This window comes from Penicillium odoratum (genome assembly GCF_028828045.1).
Source record: "Penicillium odoratum strain IBT 22623 chromosome Unknown utg000002l_segment0_segment0, whole genome shotgun sequence".
NCBI classification, from domain to species: domain Eukaryota; kingdom Fungi; phylum Ascomycota; class Eurotiomycetes; order Eurotiales; family Aspergillaceae; genus Penicillium; species Penicillium odoratum.
In genome coordinates, this window is record NW_026643144.1 from 1,180,764 (window position 1) to 1,200,301 (window position 19,538).

The window sequence follows — 19,538 nt, forward strand, 5'->3', positions numbered from 1 at the left end:
CTTAAATAGTCGGACAGTAAGCCCCACCTACAGCCCCCACTCAACTTTTTCAATCAAATCATCGCTAAATTATTATACAACCAATCCAACATGTCGCTTTCAGACTCTGAGGGTTCTGAGACCGTTCTGGTCGGTCCAGGCGATATTCGTGATTTCAACGAAGAAAATATACTTCCTCTTCCAGCAGACGAACTCCAAAAAATCACAGATTGGCTGCAGCCCACGCCATATGATCTTGAAAGATCCGACTTCTCAAGACACCTTGCGTCGTACCTCCAAGGCACCGGTCAGTGGCTCACATCCACAAGCACGTACCAACAGTGGCATCAGGGTGGCGAGAATGAGGATGGCCTCCTTTGGATCAAAGGCATACCCGGATCGGGGAAGTCAGTCATGGCCGCCTCCATAATCCATCAGTTACGAAAAGAAGAGGTCCCAGTTCTATACTTTTTCTTCCGACAGATTATCGATGCGAATCATCAACCGGCGGCCGCATTGCGGGACTGGTTGTGTCAGGCCCTCCCCTTTAGCCCACCCTTGCAGGTTAGACTGAGGGATGAATACCTGGAAAAGAAGCGACCCATTGATAGTCTAGCTCCGAGTGACCTGTTGAAAGACCTCAAATTTGCTCTATCTGCCTTTCCTAAGGTCTACTGTGTCACCGACGCCTTAGACGAGATGGACCAAGGCAATGATGAGTTTCTCCGTTCTCTAGCGCAATTAGGCCAATGGCGCCCTGCAAATGTCAAAGTCCTCATCACCTCACGCCCAGTCGTCGCGGTTGAGTCTCCCCTACGACCCTTCCATATACGTCATATTCGACTGGATGAAAACTTTGTGGATATAGACATTGCTGCATATGTGCAGCACAGATTACGAGATTCGGTTGTTCCTCACGAATACTGGAGCGTAGTGACTGAAGCTGTCCCTGGCCGGGCCAATGGGCTCTTTTTATATGCAAAACTTTCGATGGATGCCTTTATGTCCGGCGATAATCCTCAGGCAGTAATTGAAAAGTTGCCTCTGGACCTGAACGTGATGTATAGCAACCTGTTGCGTGAGCATGCGAAACGATCAGATATTCCAGATGAATTTCAGCTACTCATCTTGCAGTTTGTCACGCATGCAACTCGACCTCTCCGTCTACTGGAAATTGCTGAGATGGCCAAAGCCACACATGATCCATTTAAAGACTACAGTTTGAAAGAGATCAAGGACTTGGTTCGAGCTGCTTGTGGTCCGCTAATACAAGTTCTTTATGATGAGACTGTCTCTGTCATTCACCACTCATTTACTGAGTTTCTCAAAGGATTCACTCGCAAAATACCTCTGGATGATTCAACCTACCCTATCCTCGAGGCTGGTCCAACCAATCACCGTCTTGCCATTGCGTGCATGGATTATCTCACCTCTGGCTGCTTAGACAAACTAGAGATCAAGACTCGCAGCAATGATGATTTCTTCCAGCCAAAGAAGGCTCAGCAGAGTGAAACTAGGCTTCAATTCCCATTCCTCGAATATGCTGCTGCGAATTGGTACATTCATACACGCCGTGCCACCTTCGCCGGTGAAGATGTTTCATCATTCTTCAAAACACTGGATGACTTCGTTGCAAACAATCAGAGATTTCTAAGCTGGCTAGATATCGACTGGCCAGAAAACCAGATTCAAGGCCTCACTCCGCTTCACGCCGCAGCTTGCACGGGATTATGTCAATATGCCAGGCACTTGCTTCAAGAAAAACATGCCGATCCAAACGCCAAGAGCAATTGCGACGACTCTCCGCTCTATTGGGCCGCTCTGAGTGGCCATGCGGATGTTGCACAGGTCCTCATTGATAACGGGGCGGATCCAGATGGAGAAGCAAACGAAGGATACAAGCCCCTTCACAAGGCGGCTAGTCATAACCACGCTGAGGTGGTCAAAGTTTTACTTGCGGCCGGTGTTAATCCACTCACGGAAAAAACGGGAGAAGCCCCGGGCAGAAGATGTGGCAATGCACCAAGATCGATCGGCAACACCCCGTGGATGTACGCCTGCAAAAATGGACAAAAGGAGGCTGTCGCTGAATTGCTACCTTACATCACAGATCATGGTGACCTAGAATGGGCCCTTTTCTGGTCGACAGAAGCAGGACATGCGGCCTGCGTGGATCTGATTCTTCAACAGCCAGGCATGAACGTGAATTCTAAGTTGATAGGAGACACTCCGCTTTTCAGAGCCTGCTGCGTAAATGACATGAGTACGATAAAGGTTCTTCTCAAAGCGGGCGCTGATCCCAATATTCTTTGCGAGCATAATTCGATTCGGTTTGGGGGTCGGCCTTTTCATGAAGATCAGCGATATGGAGACCACAGGCAGAATGTTGAACCAAGGGGCTACACTGCTTTACATGCTCTATGCGGAATCAAGAAGGGTAATAAGCGAACAGGAGATTGTGTTCCACTACTTCTAGAAGCTGGTGCGAATATTCATTCGAAGTGTCCAGATGGAAGAACCGCCTTGCACCTCGCCTGTTCAAACAATATAGAAGCCGTGATGATGCTATTGGAGGCAGGTGCAGACCCGAATACCGAAACTGATGATGGAAGCACAATACTGCACACCGATGGATCCACAGACAAGGTATTGCTGCCTATACTGCTGAAATCAGGGCTTATCGATGTCAACGAGCTGATGAAGAAAGGAAGGACAAGTCCCCTGCATCTTCGGCTTCAGCGCCATAATCTCCAGTCTGTTCTTGAGTTTCTTAAGTTTAAACCAGATCTGAATTTGGCGGATTCAGATGGAAATCGCCCCCTACATGTGCTTTTGAAGGAATTTACCTTCAAAGTATCAAAGTCTACTTGTGATATCGTCGACACTTTACTTTCAGCTGGTGCTAATCCCAATCTGCAAAATGGGAAAGGCGAGACACCGTTACACTTAATGCAAAATTCTAGCAATTTCGAAACGGTTTCCAGATTCGTTAAAGCTGGAGTAGATCTTGAAATTCGAGATTTGGAAGGCCAAACAGCTCTGTTCAAGAACGTCGAATCCGACAGCAATGGTGAGCCAACGTATTCCAATGCTTTCATTGAGCTAGGCGCCCGACTTGACACACGGGACAACAAGGGCAGGACTTTGTTACACCAAGTTGTTGGAAATACCCGTCGGTTGGACAATTTGATAGCTCGGATTGACATCGATCCTTCTGTCGTTGACAACAAAGGAAATACACTCTTCCATGAGGCCACATCTAAGCGATATAACTTTGACAAACTGCCAATATACATTCATCTCATGAAGTTGGGGGTAAATATTGATCAGCCCAATAACCATGGCAAGACTGTTTTACACAAGATATGTGCGAGGGAGTCTAGACTCTCCAGCTGGAACCCTTTTAGGAAAAATGCTTTCGACTATGTCATTCAAGCGTGCAAGAATCTGAACCCTCGCGACATCGATGGAGTTCAGCCTTTGCATGTTGCCGCCGTTGTTTCTGAGGATTATGTTTTCAAACTTCTTGATGCTGGGGCGGATCCGTTTGGAACCACGAATGAGGGCATGACGGTGCTCCACGTTGCCTCTCGAGCCCGGCAACCTGGTATCATTGGTCTTGTCCTTTCAAGACTCAAGGAACAAGAGGATGTCACGTTCAAAGCGTTTATCAATCAGAAAAATGTAGAGGGAAACACAGCGCTTCACTATGCTTGCTGTGCCGGTCATCCTGAAAGTGTGGATTTGCTGCTAGATGCGGGAGCAGATCCTAATTTACCAGGCAGGGATGGATACACACCGCTCAGGGCATGTGCTGATTTTGAAGTTGAACAATCACGTTGGAGTAGAATTGTTGAAATAGACGATGACAAAGGGGAAAGCAGGAAAAGCACTAAAACTGGAAGAGCCGGCAGCATTTTCCTCGACGACCACAATCTAGCACTAACTGCCGAACATTTGAAAGACTATAACTGGCGTCAACATGGCCTGACGAAGGAGTCCCATTCGACCCGTCTCGATGAAATTTTAGTCTCTTTGGTTCTTCACGGCGCCAAACTCACCGGCAATGACAACTCTCTTCGCGATGCATTCCACACCGCGGTGCTGAACCAACGTGACTATACAGCTGAGTGTCTTTTGAGATTACAGTCTCGTTCTCTTCCAAATATGAATCTTCTTGAAGGGCCAGATGGCGAGGCCTTCATTGCCTCAAAGTCTCGCCTGGAAAGTGAAAGATCATCTTTGAGGCAAGAAGATAGCAAGAACAACAATCGGAAAACTCAGGATGGACACTGCCGCCAATTGCAACCTTTTTATCCAGCTAAGCTGCTGGGTCTTCGTCAGTATGAAATGCTGGAAGTAAGAATATTACAGACGGATGTTCTCGAACTTTACCAGACCAATAAGTTTCTCAGCATTTCTCTCCTGCACACCCTTGCAAGTTTTGGTCTATCAGATTTACTCAGACGTGTCTGCACTCGTGAAATTGCATTAAGATTCGATGATAATGACTGGTGCGAACAAGCACAGATTGCGAACAGAGTCCCCAAGATACAGCCGCTTCTTACGGTCGCGTGCAATCGAAGAATCCCCAACATGACAGTGGTTCGGTTCCTTATCGAAGAAATGGGCGTTAGTATAGGTGCAAATTGCAGGCAGAGAGTTTTCATCGACAATGGCAAGCGACGCGAGTTCGTCTCAGGTAATAGCGTCCTACATCAGATTTCTGAGGGCCAGGCTTGGTGGAACGTCCACCAAGCCCTGCCTTACCTGATCCAAAAGGGGGCTGATTTAGAGGTGCGGAATAGGAGTGGAGAAACGCCATTGCACATTGCTCTAGACGAAAAGAGGTTCAAGGGCGTCTTTTACAAAGAAGCTGTGCAGATTCTTCTGGATGGTGGTGCCGATACCAACGCTGTGGACAACCATGGAGATTCATGCCTGTCCAAAGCCGGTACTGATACTGGGCTAATCAAGTTGCTCCTATCATACGGTGCCAGGGTCTCCCCAGCAGCCGTCTTTTCCGCGATCGAGCTCCAGCAGGTTGAATTATTGGAGCTCTTTCTCGCTCGCGGTGAAATGGCCAATCAAAGGCGACCCGCTAGTGAAAACCCAAAGAAGCTTTCAAGACATGAGACATCCGGGATTTTGAACTCTGAGAGCTACCCTTTGTATCATGCAGCGTTTTATCATAAGCCTGATTACCGCGTGAATGAGGATGATCGTACCCCTTCCCAGATGCGCATGATGACAGCCCTCCTACGCCACGGCGCAGACCCATATTCCACTTTTGTCATGCGTTATCGAGTCGACGACATGGATGACGCCGGAAGTGAAGATGACCAAGAACCGGAGTGGGAATTTGAAACATGCACTATCATACATGAGATCTTGCAACGAGGAATGGTAGCCGAGCCACTATTCGACCTCCCATCTCTTCAGCTTGAAACACGCGATGCCGAAGGCCAAACGCTACTTCTTGCAGCCTCTCGAGGAGGCCACATCAAGTGAGTTGAAGACCTTCTCGCCCGTGGAGCAGACGTGATGGCACAGGATCAAGAAGGCAAAACTGTTGTACACAATCTCATGAACAATGAGCCCAACGAGACGACTTTCAAGTGCCTCAAGACTATTTTCAATCAGAAACCCGATTTAGTTCATATCCCTGACAATGTCGGTGACACTCCACTACATTATGTGTTGAAAGGAACCCACAATAATGTCAATCACATCGACCTACTGCTCGAACACGGCGCCGACCCACTCCAACCAGACTCGAATGGCAATACAGCTCTCCACTTCTTCGCTCGGAACCCTCTCACCTTCAAGTCACGTATTGAACAATTCCAAGGGCTTGGTGTGGACATCAACGCACGCAACAAAAAGGGCGATCCCCCGCTCTTCGAATATATTACACACGGCCAGCTGAGTTGGGTGTTGTGTCAGAATAAAGAGCACGAGAACCTTGACAATGTTCACCATTTGCGATATTTCAAGGAAGCCGGAGCTGATTTCTTCGCCCGTAATCACGCGGGATCGTCGCTACTTCACGTTTTGGCTGGTCGTAAACTCGGTGGCCGCATTTTCGGGCATAATGAAAAACAATATGAATTGCCGATTGAGAATCTTGTCAACTGGTTTAAGTTCCTCGTTGGCATGAACTTGGATCCTATGCTCGAGGATGCTCGGCAACGTACTTGTTTGGATGTTGCTGCCGCTTGTGGCAATGAGCACATTTTGAAACTGTTTCAGCAGACTCCTGAACATGAAGCGTTGAACAGGTCTGACTAGAAATGCATGTCTCAGTAAGCTAGAAACTATAATTTTATTGGATCTCGAACAGCACGCTGAGTTGGATTGGCAATCATGGCTACCCGAAAATTCTTTCGACGCCAACTTTGTTGTATGCTAAGTTTCTTAGGTGGAAGCAAGGTCTTATCTCTAATTTGAGCGCAATGATCAATATCAAGACTAGAATTCTCGGCCTGAAATACTTCAAATGAATATTGATAACAGAACCTTCTCTGCTTGAAGTGGCTGTGGATGCATTATTAGTACTTACAGTACCAGAGAAGAATACATTCTTTTAGAGTAACGAGCAAATTTTCTCAATTTGAACCAAAACTCCCTGCTGAAAATCAATGTCTTCGACTTGGGCATGTTTCCAATGCGCCATTAGTACGTGGCGTTTAGTCTCTCCAGATAATAATCGCCGCTGGTGGTGCCCTTGTACTTCTTCTCCGCCTCGGTCGCAAATGTACCAGGGATAGCATCAATATAGCTTTTCTCATTCGGGTTTGCGAAAAACCTTCACACCTCATATGTTAGTAGAAAAGTGAAATGGCTTGGACACGGTACTCACGCAATACTATATCTGGCCGGATAAACTTCTCCTTCAACCATCGGAGGCTCAACCACACGATGCACAGTGGATTTTATAACATCATTGCTCCATCTTGCGAGGAGGTCACCGGCATTTACCACCACCGTGTTCTCAATGGGCGAAGCATTCACAAAATCCCCCGCGGGAGTCTTGACCTGAAGTCCACCACGGCCATCCTGGAAGAGCAGAGTAACAGCACCATAGTCAGTGTGTTCTCCCGCTCGAACCTGCCCAGAACCGGACTTGAAAACGCTCCTTTCGACATGCGGATAATGCAAAAGTCGCAGCTTGTGATCGCCAAATGACATGAAGCTGTCGAAATACTTTTCATCGATTTCGAGCCCCAAGGCAATAGCACGCATTACCTCAATGGCAATATTGCCACAGAAATCGTAGAAATCACCAATGGTCTTCTTGAAACCGATCAGCTGCCCTGCCTCCGAAGGCCAGATGTTGGTATATTCAGGGTCGTTTTCCCGTCCGATGTGCAGGCTTTCTTTGATATCTGGCAGGCCTTCATTGAGCTTTTCTTGTCCGGTCGCATTATATCCTCGATTGGATTGAATTGATGGCATAGCAAGTCGTTTTTTCTCTTCCAAAGGTAGACTGAAGAACTTTGCCGAAGTCTCAAAGACGTGCTGGCGCTCAGATGGCGACATGGGAAGGTTTCGCAGATATACGAAGCCGGCTTTACGAAAGCCATCAAGTATGGCTTTTGCGGTCTCAACTCGCTCTTTAGGTGCACCGTTTAAGAAAAGAGAGAAATCAATAAGCTAGTATTGAGTAAGCTTCGGATACTTCCAGATTTGAACGCCTGAAGTTCGATGTGTTCATACTTACCGGAATGACGAAGTCATTGTGAACAACCGCGGACTGTGTCATTTTCAATTTCACGTGCGTATTCTAGTTCCTAACTTCGACCTCGGGAATATACAAACATTCAATGTCGGACGTAATTGCCAGCGTACGGTACGAGTTATAAGCCCGATGATAATGATAAGATAGACATCAAACTGATAAAGTGGAGATGATACAAGGCAGATACCGATAAAAGCCTTATCGCTGTGACTCCGAGATATATCACTTATCGGGCAATCTTTTTAACCCTGATTGGTGTCTGCTGTGCCGAACTCTTCTTACCCCTCACTTTCGCATATTGCATCGTACCTGATATTATGGACTGCAAGTGTTAGCAGGGTGGAGGCATCCGGACGGAAAAGTATGTCCCTAATTCGGATTGGGTCTCCGAGAACGCCTTCTTCTGTTCTTTGCCTTCTATTACTCTCTCATCCAGCATTCTTATTTCTTCATTGATGGGGTTCTTATTGATTAAATTACTTGATTCTTGTATTTTACTGGAGGCTAGTGCTACGCTAAAGTGCTAAACAAATCAAATTTTTATAAGAATCCCTCACCTCTTGCTCTTTTACGGTAGGAAATATATATTCTCGAGTCACTGATCCGACGAGAACCAACTCTTGGACATTGAAAAGTTGGAAAAGAACCCCCAGACACAGGTTCACAAATTGAGTTATTTTGCCAACTATCTAAAGCAGACATCGTCCAGATGTCGTTCATCAACTCGATACGCCATTTGAAAACTCAACGCGAGCAGGACAGATATCCTCTTGAACCCTTCAAAAGTGCTATGAAAAAAGCAAGGAGATTCTAGAGATCTGGGTAAGCATCGCGCTCAAGCTTTGTAGTTGAGTCTTTGATTTTTGAGAGTTGACTTACGACTCGCCATTATGCGTTCTCCGAATAGCCTCCGCAATGGTAGGACTAACGTCCATCTGCTGGATTTTCTCACATGAACGTGCATGATCAGGCAGCGGTAGTGTGTTCGACACGACAAGCCTGTCAAGCACACTCTCATTGATAACCTTGACAGATGGTCCGCTCAAGAAGCCGTGTGTGACAATAGCAATGCACTGATTGGCACCCTGCTCTTTGAGGATCTGCGCAGCCAGTGCAAGCGTTCCGCAAGTATCCGCTATGTCATCAACTAGGATGGCATTTTTTCTAGCCACATTGCCAACTAGGATCATCCTGCTCACTTGATTTGCAATTTTGCGCTCTTTGTGAATGATGGCAAGGTCGACATGGAGTCGATCTGCGATGGCGGCGGCTCTAAAAGGCGATATCAGTAGGTTAGACCAATATAAGTGGATGTATTGCATACCGCTTGGCACCACCTGCATCTGGAGATACAACCACCAGATCATCGGTTGAATAATTGCGTCGAATATATTCGATCATCGTTTTCTCGGCAAACAACTGGAATTAATCTTAGGAAGGAAGCGTCACAAGTATGAAGAATGATTCTTACGCTGTGTTGAGTTTAATGTCAGCGTAAATCCATTAGAGGGACAGTTAGACGTACTTGTCGACAGGAATGTTAAAAAATCCCTGGATTTGTGAAGCATGTAGATCCATGGTCTAAAAACATGTTAGCATCGGGCTCAAAACATAGCTCTCTGGATAAGAAGAATCTAACAATAATGTGATTGCACCCGGCACTCTCAAGCATATTAGCAACAAGCTTCGCAGTAATAGGTGCCCTGCTCCGATCTTTTTTGTCTTGTCGCGAGTACGGAAAACACGGCATGACCGCGGTGATTCTCCTGGCCGATGCAGTTTTACAAGCGTTTATTGCAATGAGTAGTTCCATGAGCATGTCGTTAACAGGATTTGATGCGGTTTGGATAATAAAAACATCGGCGTTTCGCACTGATGCACCAATGGATACGAATGTCTCTCCATTGGAAAATCGACTGCTATGAAGTGCCTCTTCACCGACCGGATATCCGATTCTGAGACGAAGTTAATAATAATCCGATTTCATCGTTGGTGCATAATTACTTTGAACTGACTAAGGCTGCTAGTTCTTTGTGACCACTTCCTGATTCGGGTTCAGCAGGATTCTTAATGTCAGTGATCAATACTTACCGGAAAGGAGACAAAGCCCCATGTTGCTGGTAGTAAAGTGAGTTATTTGAGTCTTAATTTATGGTTCGCATCTGTATGGAGGCAATCATAGATGTCACAGTCACCCGTGAAATGTCGGTTTATACTTCTGTAGCTTCAGGGCTGGATTCGGTTACTATGTGATCTCACTATCAGCGATAAAAGATAAGTTATCTTATCGGATATACCTATACGATGCCTGTTAATTCAACTTTCCCACTGTGCATCTGCGAAAAGGTGATAGTAAGATAGTGTTATCGATAAAGGATAAGGTCATAGCAGTGATGATAAGGCCATATCTTGATGTATCGAGTTTATTGAAGAGCTTTAAGTGCCGTTGTACAATAAGCAACATGATATGTACTTGTTAAACCTCCTATCTAGATTGAGCTTCAAATGAATACCCCCTACAAGATCTTCCCAGGTCCTACGATGCTTTGCCTTCAAAAAACTTTGAAGTAGATGCATATATGCAAATAGTATAGCTACAAGAGAGACATCATACATAATACATATATGAATTTCTATTCATTTGATAGAATTAAAATGACATCGTAAAGAGCTCAAAGATTGGCAATAACTTTGTCAGCTCGTTGAAAACACTCTTCCAGAACCGTCCAAAATTTAGAAATATCAAGACTTCGGGGGATTCGGACTCCTTTACTTCCAGCTGGAAGCTTAGTCTGAACACTCATGCCAGTCTTTTTTGCCCCTGCTACTGCTTCTTCATATGAACCATTTGTCTCAATTGAAATCGAGAAACGCTCCTTTTGTTTGGAATCAGAAGCCTCAGTAAATTCGTGAAAGTCAATCTGATACTCAGTACCAATCAATGCGACTGCCACAGCAAGGGGATCATGAAGTGGCGGACCCGCGGTAATTTGATAGACATCAGCGTATGTGTCGGCGAAGAACATCAGTAGCTCGACAAGCATCTGGCGCAATGTGGACTTTCCCGATCCAGAGCTGTTACCACCAACTCCATATAGCAGACGATCTCTCACCTCCTTTGTTGCGAGGACTTGATGTGTGAGGTCGAGTGGAATAACCGTTGTTTTGGCGGCCAGATCCTTGTTGTTGAATATGAGGGCCGCAGCCTCGGGATCTGCGAGGATGTTGAATTCAGCCCATTGACTATAATTCCCAATCCGCATTGGGTCGAGCACGGAGCCAAGAGATATATCGGTAAATCCACCAAAAGCACATCCCATCATACTAAAACCTTTAATGTGACTAATCACATGGGGATAGTCACGGAACAGAATGGCAACATTGGTCAAGGACCCTGTAGCTACCAAAAAAGCTGTTCCAGGAGGCTGAGCCAGTAAAGCGGTAGCCATTGCTTCAACGGCGTCTTCTTCCCAACGAGGACTGCTTCGAGGATTTGGCAAAAGCTCTGTACCATCAAGGCCGGTCTTCCCATGGATTCCCGTTGGTGGGTGCATTGTCGGGCGGGCCATTGCCTTCGAAGCGCCCGGGTAAAGTGGAATTTCATTGTGTTTGCCGATTGCCGTAAGAACAGAAGCTGCGTTTCGTGTAGTGCACCTTCTTCACTTTAGTATCTATCAGATAAATTTTATCACGATGCGACTCACTCTAACGGTGCATTGCCAAAGACTGTAGAAATTCCCAACAAATCAAATCCAGGGTGATATGCAGCTAAAAGAATGGCAAATACGTCCTGCCAATCAATAAAAACGATTAGTATCTCCAGCCACGTCTCAATTTGTAAATATTGTCGCTTCTTTGACTTACATCGTGACCAGGATCGCAATCCAGCCATAATGGTGTCTTAGGGGAAGTTGTTGGAGTGAGCATGGCGAAGAACGAAATTTGATTATGAAGAGAATGGATTTCGGAAAGATGAAATTATCCTTTCTTTTCTATTCTGGAGTATTTACAATGATAAATAGTTCTTCGTCACTGGACTTGATAGATTTACTGATAAGTGATAACGTCCACTCTTCTCCCTCTCTTCAGTCTCCACCTAAACTCCATTCTAAACTCCTAGTCTGCCCGGATGGATCCTGAATCGCACTAAAACCCACATCATTGATTACTCGCACTTCATTGGTTGACGATATACGAGCAACCGATCGACCAATCATGGATGACTAGACCGACCGGTACAGGCCGTTGTGGGGAACGGCAATTGCCACTCTCCAATTTCATTTTGACCAAACCATTATTTCTCTGTCAACAGCCTGGCCGCTAAAGGAATTAGTGGCCATGCACATGGAGGCGGCACAATCATCAGATCGGGCGCCATGCCTTCTCCTTCCTAGGCCGGCACATATGCCGGTCGAGCCTCGCAATTGGCTCCACATTGAGAAACCCGTTAAACGGAGGGCAGGCAACCCAAAAGTCAGAACGGGATGTCTTACTTGCAAACTACGCCATGTCAAGTGTGACGAGCGGGAGCCCGTCTGTCTTCGCTGTGAAAAGGTGGATGCCTTTTGTCAGGGATATTCAACTCCTCAGCCGAAAAGAAAACCTGAATCGCATCGCCTGATCAAAAGGGCCTCACCACGCCCGATTGTTCCACGAGCCACATCTGAACCGGCCTCTGAACAGTTGAATCTACCTGACAGGGGGCCGTATAGTCTTTTAGGAACCCCGTCTCGTGATCTCTCCAGCCTGGGCTTACAAGGCAATGATGGTATTTACTTTGACTATTTTCGTCACCAGGTCTCGAGCAATATGTGTGGCTTTTACACTACAAGCATGTGGTCGGGGCTGGTCATTGCCGAGAGCTTTCACCACGATGCTGTGCGACACTCAATATTAGCAATTGGAGCTTTAATATTGACAATATCTCAAACATCCAATTTACCCGATCGTGCGACTACATCAGCCTCATTTCTACTCGAGAAAATCATAAATAGTCATCATCGCAATTCCCTCAAACATCATCTCCACGCCGCTCGGTCATTTCGAGCCGAGGTCCATGACCTGGCTGCGTCGTCGCCACGATCGGTCCTTGTGGTTACGTTGCTTCTTGTCGTATTTGAACTTCTACAAGGGAAGCTGAAAACAGCAGATACATTGATGAACTCTAGCATGGACCTCTTGAGAGAAAACATCACATTGTTTCAACCCGCATCTACTGTCACCCAGAAGGTCCATCGGGACTTTAAGGAGATCGAGCATGTTGTGCCGTGTATCTCAGTCATGAGTCACCTGTCGCATCTTTCGGATCAACATCACAAACTTCCCCTGATGAAGAGCGAGCCGGACTTTTTCTTCCCCCGACCAGGCCGAGAATCAATTCATGACCTGTTCATTCAATGGGGAAGGTTCTTCACCTTCGCAATCATCTTCCTCGGACACACAATCTACTCCGAACTCAGATCCATACCCAGAGAACAGCCCAAGCGCTTCATTTCGCAGCAGAAGCAGCTCTTATCACATCTGGAAAATTGGAAATCAACACTGTCAGAGTATTTCGGCACTAGCACTGCTGACCAAAAGGCTCTCCGAATCGCACATATCCACTGGCTAATGTTATACATCTCTATCAACTGCTGTCTCGACCCAACCGAGCTATCCTGTGACAATTTTGAAAACGAATACCGCGATCTTACAAATCAGTGCATTGATCTCATCCAAGACAACATCTCCCACGCACGTCCAACGTCTGTGATGCTCGGCGAAGGCCTCCTACTCCCTCTCTGCACGGTGATGCGAAGTTGCCGTAATCACGAGATTCGGATGATGGCAGTCGAAGCAGTTGGGCAGCTTCCCTGGTCGATGGTTGCGTGGGATTTGAAGAAACTTTTGAGGGGGCAATTGAACGCGATCTTAATGGAGGAGCTAGACCGTGATAGGAATGGACTTATTCCTCCACAGTCCCGATGGTTTTGGCTGCGTGACGAATGGAACTATAAGACGGAATCTCTGGAAAGAATATTCGTCAATCAACAGCCGAATGAGAATGGGATATTGGATTTTAAGGTGTTAAGTGTCCACGGTGATACCTGGCCGGATATATGTTTGGCAGTTGGCTGCAAAGGACAACACCTGATGTGCAGACTGAGCAAAGACTCATCATTTGTATAATAATAGCAACTGTGAATAAGATGATCATTCCACAATGTGAGACAACATTTTACGGCCAAAGCAACTCTCCAGCCTGTTTGACGTGCTCATTCATCGCTGAATAATTGGCTTGAAATTGCTTCTACCAGTTCCAAAGACCAATTTACCTCTGTGCTGCGATATGCAGTTTATCTTCGAATCTTGATGACGCGTTGTGACCCAAATGGTCTCTGTTTCCACCCAGACATTTTTGTGGTAAACCCTGCATCTATCGCTCCGAATTTAGTGTGATCTACAAGTCATATTTCTTCCTCCTCCATCGAACCTGACAAAGATGATAACAGGACCTGATGTTTTATCGTATCAGATAGATGGACCCCTACTATTTTCGGGACTTTGATCACTTCCCCCGAGCAGTCAGCGTGCTTCTCGCAGTCTCCACATCCTTTGAGCCTCTGATTCGCTGTCGTAAACTTGAGCCAATCAGTGCAGTCAACGATAAGATCACGATAAAAGATTTCCGGGTTCTGATAATCGATAAACAATTGATAGCTTATCGATAAGTCTCATCCGATAGCGACCATGACACACGATAATGGTTAATTGAACTTCATTCCAAGGTTGTACTATATGGCAATTGTCCTAGAAATATCTCTTCAAAAAATTCACACTTGTTAAACCGCAGCCACTATATCGAACAACATCACGACACCATCATGACAGCAACATCATCCAAAGTGGTGGACATCCACACTCACATGTACCCTTCCACGTACATCAAGCTACTAGAATCTCGCGATTCAATCCCACTGATCCGCCGATTCCCTGGCGTCAAAGACCCACGATACGTGATCTTGGATGCTGAAGCAAAGCTCCTAGATGCACAGGATGGCGACTCGCAGCTCCCAGGGCGCCCGATAACATCTCACTATTCGTCGCTCGAGCAAAAGATCCATTTCATGAACACCCATAAGATCGACATCTCCGTAATCTCACTTGCAAACCCATGGCTTGACTTCATCGCCACCGATGAAGCAGAGGAGATGGCCCAATCGGTCAACCAAGAATTCTCCCAGATGTGCGCCCAGCATCCTGGGCGATTATTCTTTTTCGCAACGCTTCCATTAACAGCGCCTCTTAATGCACTCCTTTCATCGATCGAGCATCTTAAAACATTGAAATACTGCCGAGGTGTCATTCTCGGAACATCAGGATTGGGAAAGGGTCTTGATGACTCAGACCTGGAACCTGTCTTTGCAGCACTGGCAGCGAACAAGCTGACCATCTTCCTGCATCCGCACTACGGTCTCCCTAATGAGGTCTGGGGCCCTAAGGCAGATGAATACGGCCACATTCTTCCCCTTGCTCTGGGATTTCCGATGGAGACTACCATTGCCGTCGCCCGGATGTATCTCGCGGGTGTTTTTGATAAATTCGCCGATCTACGACTCTTGCTTGCCCACAGTGGAGGAACGCTTCCTTTCCTGGCTGGTCGCATTGAAAGTTGTATTGTTCATGATGGCTATTGGGTTCGTGAGGGGAAAGCTGGACCTTCGAGAAGGACTATCTGGGAGGTTCTGAAAACACAGGTGCATCTGGATGCCGTGGTTTACTCTGAGGTTGGCTTGCAGGCGGCTATTGCGGCTAGCGGAGTGGATCGTTTGATGTTTGGAACGGATCACCCGTTTTTCCCACCATTGAATAGTGATGAGCAGGGTGAATGGGAGAGTATGACTTGGAATTTAAAGGCTGTTTGCAAGGCGCTGGGTGATGGAAGTGAAGAAAACAAAGCTGTGATGGGGAATAACGCGATCCGGGTTCTACGCCTTGATGAACAGGATTGAGACTGTTCAAGGACACATTGAGTATAAATATAGATTTCTTCCAAGTATATGTATGAAGTTGTTCCCAAGATATTCTAGCTAATTGAATCGTGTACGAATTGGCTCCAAAACTTCATTGTTCCATATTCTAATTTATATGTCTGAGTTCAAATTTCTGTGGCTTTGACCAAGTAATCAAAAATAATGAGGTAAAGGACATGGAAATTCCAGCACTAAATACAATAGATACTTGATTATTATACGGTATTCTTCACAGCAATCCCCCGCGCAAACTCGCCGAATGTAAGACCTTGCTCAGAATCTATGACTTCTCCAAGGTTCGGCTGGGCAAAGACGGCTACTGTATTTCTCGCAATCCGCCCCTGGCTCACAGACGGTCCAACGCCCCGGACAAAATGAGGTACGGCCTTGAACTTGCCCTTGGTGATCCTCTCTAGTGTCTCGCCAGTTTGGAACGCAATGCACCCCCTTGGGATCTTGACCTGCACAGTCTGTCCAGTACGCGACCTGATATAAAGACCTGCCTGTGGATCTGGGGAGACAGCCAACTCCTCCAGTAAAGGGAGAGGCTCACTTGAGTGCTTTCTCGGGACGGTCACTGGTACTTCCTGCTCATCGATAAACATAGCCGATGTAAGTGCTGTCAGGCAACTATGATCCAGATGCGTAGTGCACCAGTCATCCTCATCGCTGTTTGTGGAATCCTGAGCTTGTGGGTAGTAGTGCAGCAACCTCGCTTTGGTGGTACTGCTTGTGCTGACAACCCGCTCAAGATACCCAGCAGGATACCCATGGATTTCCTGCTCGGCAAATTTGTCACAAGCACGTGCGACTAAGACTCCAACGTCGATCAAAAGGCGACATAGATCCTCGATGCTCGTCTTGAACCCTGGCAGAACCGAGTTGTCGGGCCAGACATTGGGAGATACATATTCAGGGAAGGTTGTCGGCGAGAACTCTAGTGTGGGCTTCGCACACTCCAGTGATGGATCAACGTAGAAGGCACAATTCGCGTAATAGGAGCCTTTGAATTTGTCGGGTTGTCCATCTTTCAGCTGCTCCTTGCCTAGCGACCATCCTGTGAGATATTTGGATGCGGCATTTTCGATTTTGGCTATTTCGACATTAATAAATGGCCATGGGGTGAAAAAGCGTTCTCTATACCCAGTTCTTCTTCAGGCAAGTTGCCCAAGTACGATGCGTAGGAAAGCGCTCGATGACGCAGGAGAGGGAATTCCTCCGGCAGATCCTTCACAACCAAGATTCCGAGTGAATCGGGTCCGAATGCTGACTGTAGGTCTTCAAAGGAGACATTGCCTGTAAATTCAAAAGTCAGCTTAAATTCGTCTGGGGTTTTGGCCTGACATACCACTCTTGAGGTCGGTAAGGGAGACCGTAATTGGATCAGCGACTGGGGGACGAAAAGATGGCATGGTCACTTTGTATAAAGTCTTCAAGAATGAGGTGGTTTCTTTAAGTTTTTTCTCTAGGGAAAAAATTCCTTTATATCATGTGAAGTCAACCAGCTCGTAATAGCACTTGTCCTCTATCAGTAATCTTTTTTTGTCTCGCTGCTGATATCGTGGGGCCCACCAAACGGGGCTATTACAAATTGGAGAAAGAAATGGACATTCCGTTCCTGTCTCGGTAACCTTGGAACCCCCTGAGTTGAACGATCTATCCAATCCAAAATTCTACAGTACCTGGCTACTCCGGGATCCATCAAATTCTGTGCGATTGATGTTTGTTTGCTCTCCGGGTTAATCTCCGATCCCATTGGTTCACATTTACGACAACCAATCAACTGAAATACCCACTCTTGCGCTAAAGAACTGACCCCACAAATATTCACTTGCGGGGAGATGCGTGGCATTAAGACGCGCTTATATCCACGATCAACTTGCCAATTTGGGTGTTGTTCCAGTCTACTTCCACGTCTCGCAGGATTCCCCGTGTATCTTCTATCTTATCGCTTATCGTTTATCAACTGACACGATAGGGGCTTATCACCTTCCTTGATAAGCTTATCGTCCCTGTGGGGAGGAAATGGAAGGGACCGACGACAGATGATTGGGTGAGGTTTACGACGTCCAGTTGAATGTGCCGATTAGTATACTTATCTGTGAAGTTTAGTGAACCAGGCCTGACGAAAGATCATAATATTTCAATTATTCTCAGAGACAGATAACCACTTCACGAACTGTCAGCCGAAATCGGAATTTGAGAAAACTACGTAATGACAACCAGATTGTAGACTCTGTTCCCCGGAAAGATTGCCTTGAGATTTCTAAATAGTACTTCTTGATACTTGTACGAGCAGCCAAATGGCCAGACAACGATGGACTGGATATATTTGCTTTTCATTGTGTAAAACTAGTATTCCTGTCCTAGTTATCCCATACAATAATAGGCTTGACAACATCACCACTTCCCATAAGCTTTACAGCATTTGCAAAATCTGCAGCATCAAAGAATTTCACCAGTTTCTCAACTGGGAAAGTTCCATCCTTCCACCACTGTATCATCTTCGGAATATATTCCTCGGGCTTGCTATGACCCTGAACGGCACCGAAATATTGCTTTCCGCTAACCATATACTCTTGAAGCGGAATCTCAATAGCGGCCTTGGGCATTCCAGTGCCAACTTGAATAATTTTAGCCATGTACCGAGAGGCCGCGATTTGTGCCGCCAAAAGAGGGGGATGAGCGCTCGTATCAATAGAAATGGTTGAGCCAATCCCATCTGCAGCGAGTTTGATCTTCGCAGACACCTCATCCATTGTAAGTCCAGTCGTATTGATAACATGCGTCGCCCCGAGGGACTGCGCAAGCTGAAGCCTTGCCTCGATTCGGTCAATTCCAATAATGACCTTGCACTTTTGATTTTTGGCTGCCATCACGGCTGCGAGGCCAACACCTCCCATGCCAACAATAGTAACGCAGTCATCGGGGCCTGCTTTTGCAACGTTGATTATAGTGCCGCTGCCGGTTTGGAAACCGCACCCCAGAGGCGCCAAAAGCTTGAGATCATCTTTGCTAAGGTCAAGACCCGTGACATTCACGACTGACTTGTCGCTGACGATAGTGTGTTTGGCAAAGCTTGATTGGCCAAAGAATCGACCTCCAATATTTTCAGAGAAAGCAGGCTCGCCCACGAAGTTGATTTCGAAAAAATTGGTACAGTGGGATTTTGGCCCCGTCTTACACACGTAGCAGTCGCCACAGTAAGAAAATGAAAGTAGGACGGCATCGCCAGGCTTCAATTTTGTTACATTTTCTCCTGTCGCAACGACGTATCCGGACCCTGAACGAGTGAGTATTGTGCCTAGCGCGTTTCGAGAAGTGGCTTACCTTCATGTCCGAGTACTCGGGGATAGAAAACACCCGGTACGTTTTCCTCTTCGGCGGTGTTTCCACAATGTAAATCGGTATGGCAAATACCGGATGCGATTATTTGAACAGTCACTTCATCCGCCTTGAGCGGTCGGAGGGTGACAGGTTCGATGGCCCATTTGCTTTCTGAAAATGGGCCCCTGGATACAAGCGCTTCGCTTTGAGTGATGGCGGACATGGCAGGTGAAATTCCTTATTGGAAGTAGCTGGCTAATTTAAGGTGATGTCTTAAACAGGGTAGACTGGTTGACTGGATGCAATCTGTATGATCTTATATGCACGATAGAGCGACCCCGATATCGGCAATAACAATCTCCGCACGGTTTCTCCAGATGAGGGCAATGGAACCGCATGTGATATGTGGGACTGATAAGTTATCATATCAGTCACATAAACTTGCAAGTACCTATCTTCAGGGATTTCTCCGCGTATCG

At 46.5% G+C, this 19,538-nt stretch overlaps 9 protein-coding genes across 9 annotated transcripts; 4 read left to right on the forward strand and 5 right to left on the reverse strand.

The window, feature by feature from the left end:
- Positions 1-90: 90 nt before the first annotated feature.
- Positions 91-5,490, forward strand: N7520_002469 (uncharacterized protein; the record flags this gene model as incomplete). Its single annotated transcript, XM_057136404.1, has 1 exon — positions 91-5,490. One exon carries the CDS (start codon positions 91-93, stop codon positions 5,488-5,490), a length of 5,400 nt encoding a protein of 1,799 aa, XP_056999090.1.
- Positions 5,491-5,523: 33 nt separating this feature from the next.
- On the forward strand, positions 5,524-6,270 carry N7520_002470 (ankyrin repeat-containing protein; the record flags this gene model as incomplete). Its single annotated transcript, XM_057136405.1, has 1 exon — positions 5,524-6,270. One exon carries the CDS (start codon positions 5,524-5,526, stop codon positions 6,268-6,270), a length of 747 nt encoding a protein of 248 aa, XP_056999091.1.
- A 384-nt stretch (positions 6,271-6,654) lies between these two features.
- N7520_002471 (isopenicillin N synthase family dioxygenase) lies at positions 6,655-7,744 on the reverse strand (the record flags this gene model as incomplete). Its single annotated transcript, XM_057136406.1, has 3 exons — positions 6,655-6,787; positions 6,842-7,635; positions 7,703-7,744. 3 exons carry the CDS (start codon positions 7,742-7,744, stop codon positions 6,655-6,657), a joined length of 969 nt encoding a protein of 322 aa, XP_056999092.1.
- An 851-nt stretch (positions 7,745-8,595) lies between these two features.
- Positions 8,596-9,833, reverse strand: N7520_002472 (ribose-phosphate diphosphokinase; the record flags this gene model as incomplete). Its single annotated transcript, XM_057136407.1, has 6 exons — positions 8,596-8,992; positions 9,045-9,139; positions 9,242-9,301; positions 9,360-9,675; positions 9,725-9,764; positions 9,812-9,833. 6 exons carry the CDS (start codon positions 9,831-9,833, stop codon positions 8,596-8,598), a joined length of 930 nt encoding a protein of 309 aa, XP_056999093.1.
- A 559-nt stretch (positions 9,834-10,392) lies between these two features.
- Positions 10,393-11,647, reverse strand: N7520_002473 (nucleoside hydrolase; the record flags this gene model as incomplete). Its single annotated transcript, XM_057136408.1, has 3 exons — positions 10,393-11,374; positions 11,425-11,510; positions 11,585-11,647. The coding sequence occupies 3 exons, from the start codon at positions 11,645-11,647 to the stop codon at positions 10,393-10,395; spliced, it is 1,131 nt and encodes a 376-aa protein (XP_056999094.1).
- Positions 11,648-12,058: 411 nt separating this feature from the next.
- N7520_002474 (Zn(II)2Cys6 transcription factor domain-containing protein) lies at positions 12,059-13,888 on the forward strand (the record flags this gene model as incomplete). The annotated part of the gene is made up of 1 exon (XM_057136409.1): positions 12,059-13,888. One exon carries the CDS (start codon positions 12,059-12,061, stop codon positions 13,886-13,888), a length of 1,830 nt encoding a protein of 609 aa, XP_056999095.1.
- A 695-nt stretch (positions 13,889-14,583) lies between these two features.
- On the forward strand, positions 14,584-15,711 carry N7520_002475 (amidohydrolase family protein; the record flags this gene model as incomplete). The annotated part of the gene is made up of 1 exon (XM_057136410.1): positions 14,584-15,711. One exon carries the CDS (start codon positions 14,584-14,586, stop codon positions 15,709-15,711), a length of 1,128 nt encoding a protein of 375 aa, XP_056999096.1.
- Positions 15,712-15,947: 236 nt separating this feature from the next.
- Positions 15,948-17,144, reverse strand: N7520_002476 (uncharacterized protein; the record flags this gene model as incomplete). Its single annotated transcript, XM_057136411.1, has 3 exons — positions 15,948-16,825; positions 16,876-17,028; positions 17,081-17,144. 3 exons carry the CDS (start codon positions 17,142-17,144, stop codon positions 15,948-15,950), a joined length of 1,095 nt encoding a protein of 364 aa, XP_056999097.1.
- Positions 17,145-18,098: 954 nt separating this feature from the next.
- Positions 18,099-19,282, reverse strand: N7520_002477 (NAD(P)-dependent alcohol dehydrogenase; the record flags this gene model as incomplete). The annotated part of the gene is made up of 2 exons (XM_057136412.1): positions 18,099-19,015; positions 19,063-19,282. The coding sequence occupies 2 exons, from the start codon at positions 19,280-19,282 to the stop codon at positions 18,099-18,101; spliced, it is 1,137 nt and encodes a 378-aa protein (XP_056999098.1).
- Positions 19,283-19,538: the final 256 nt, after the last annotated feature.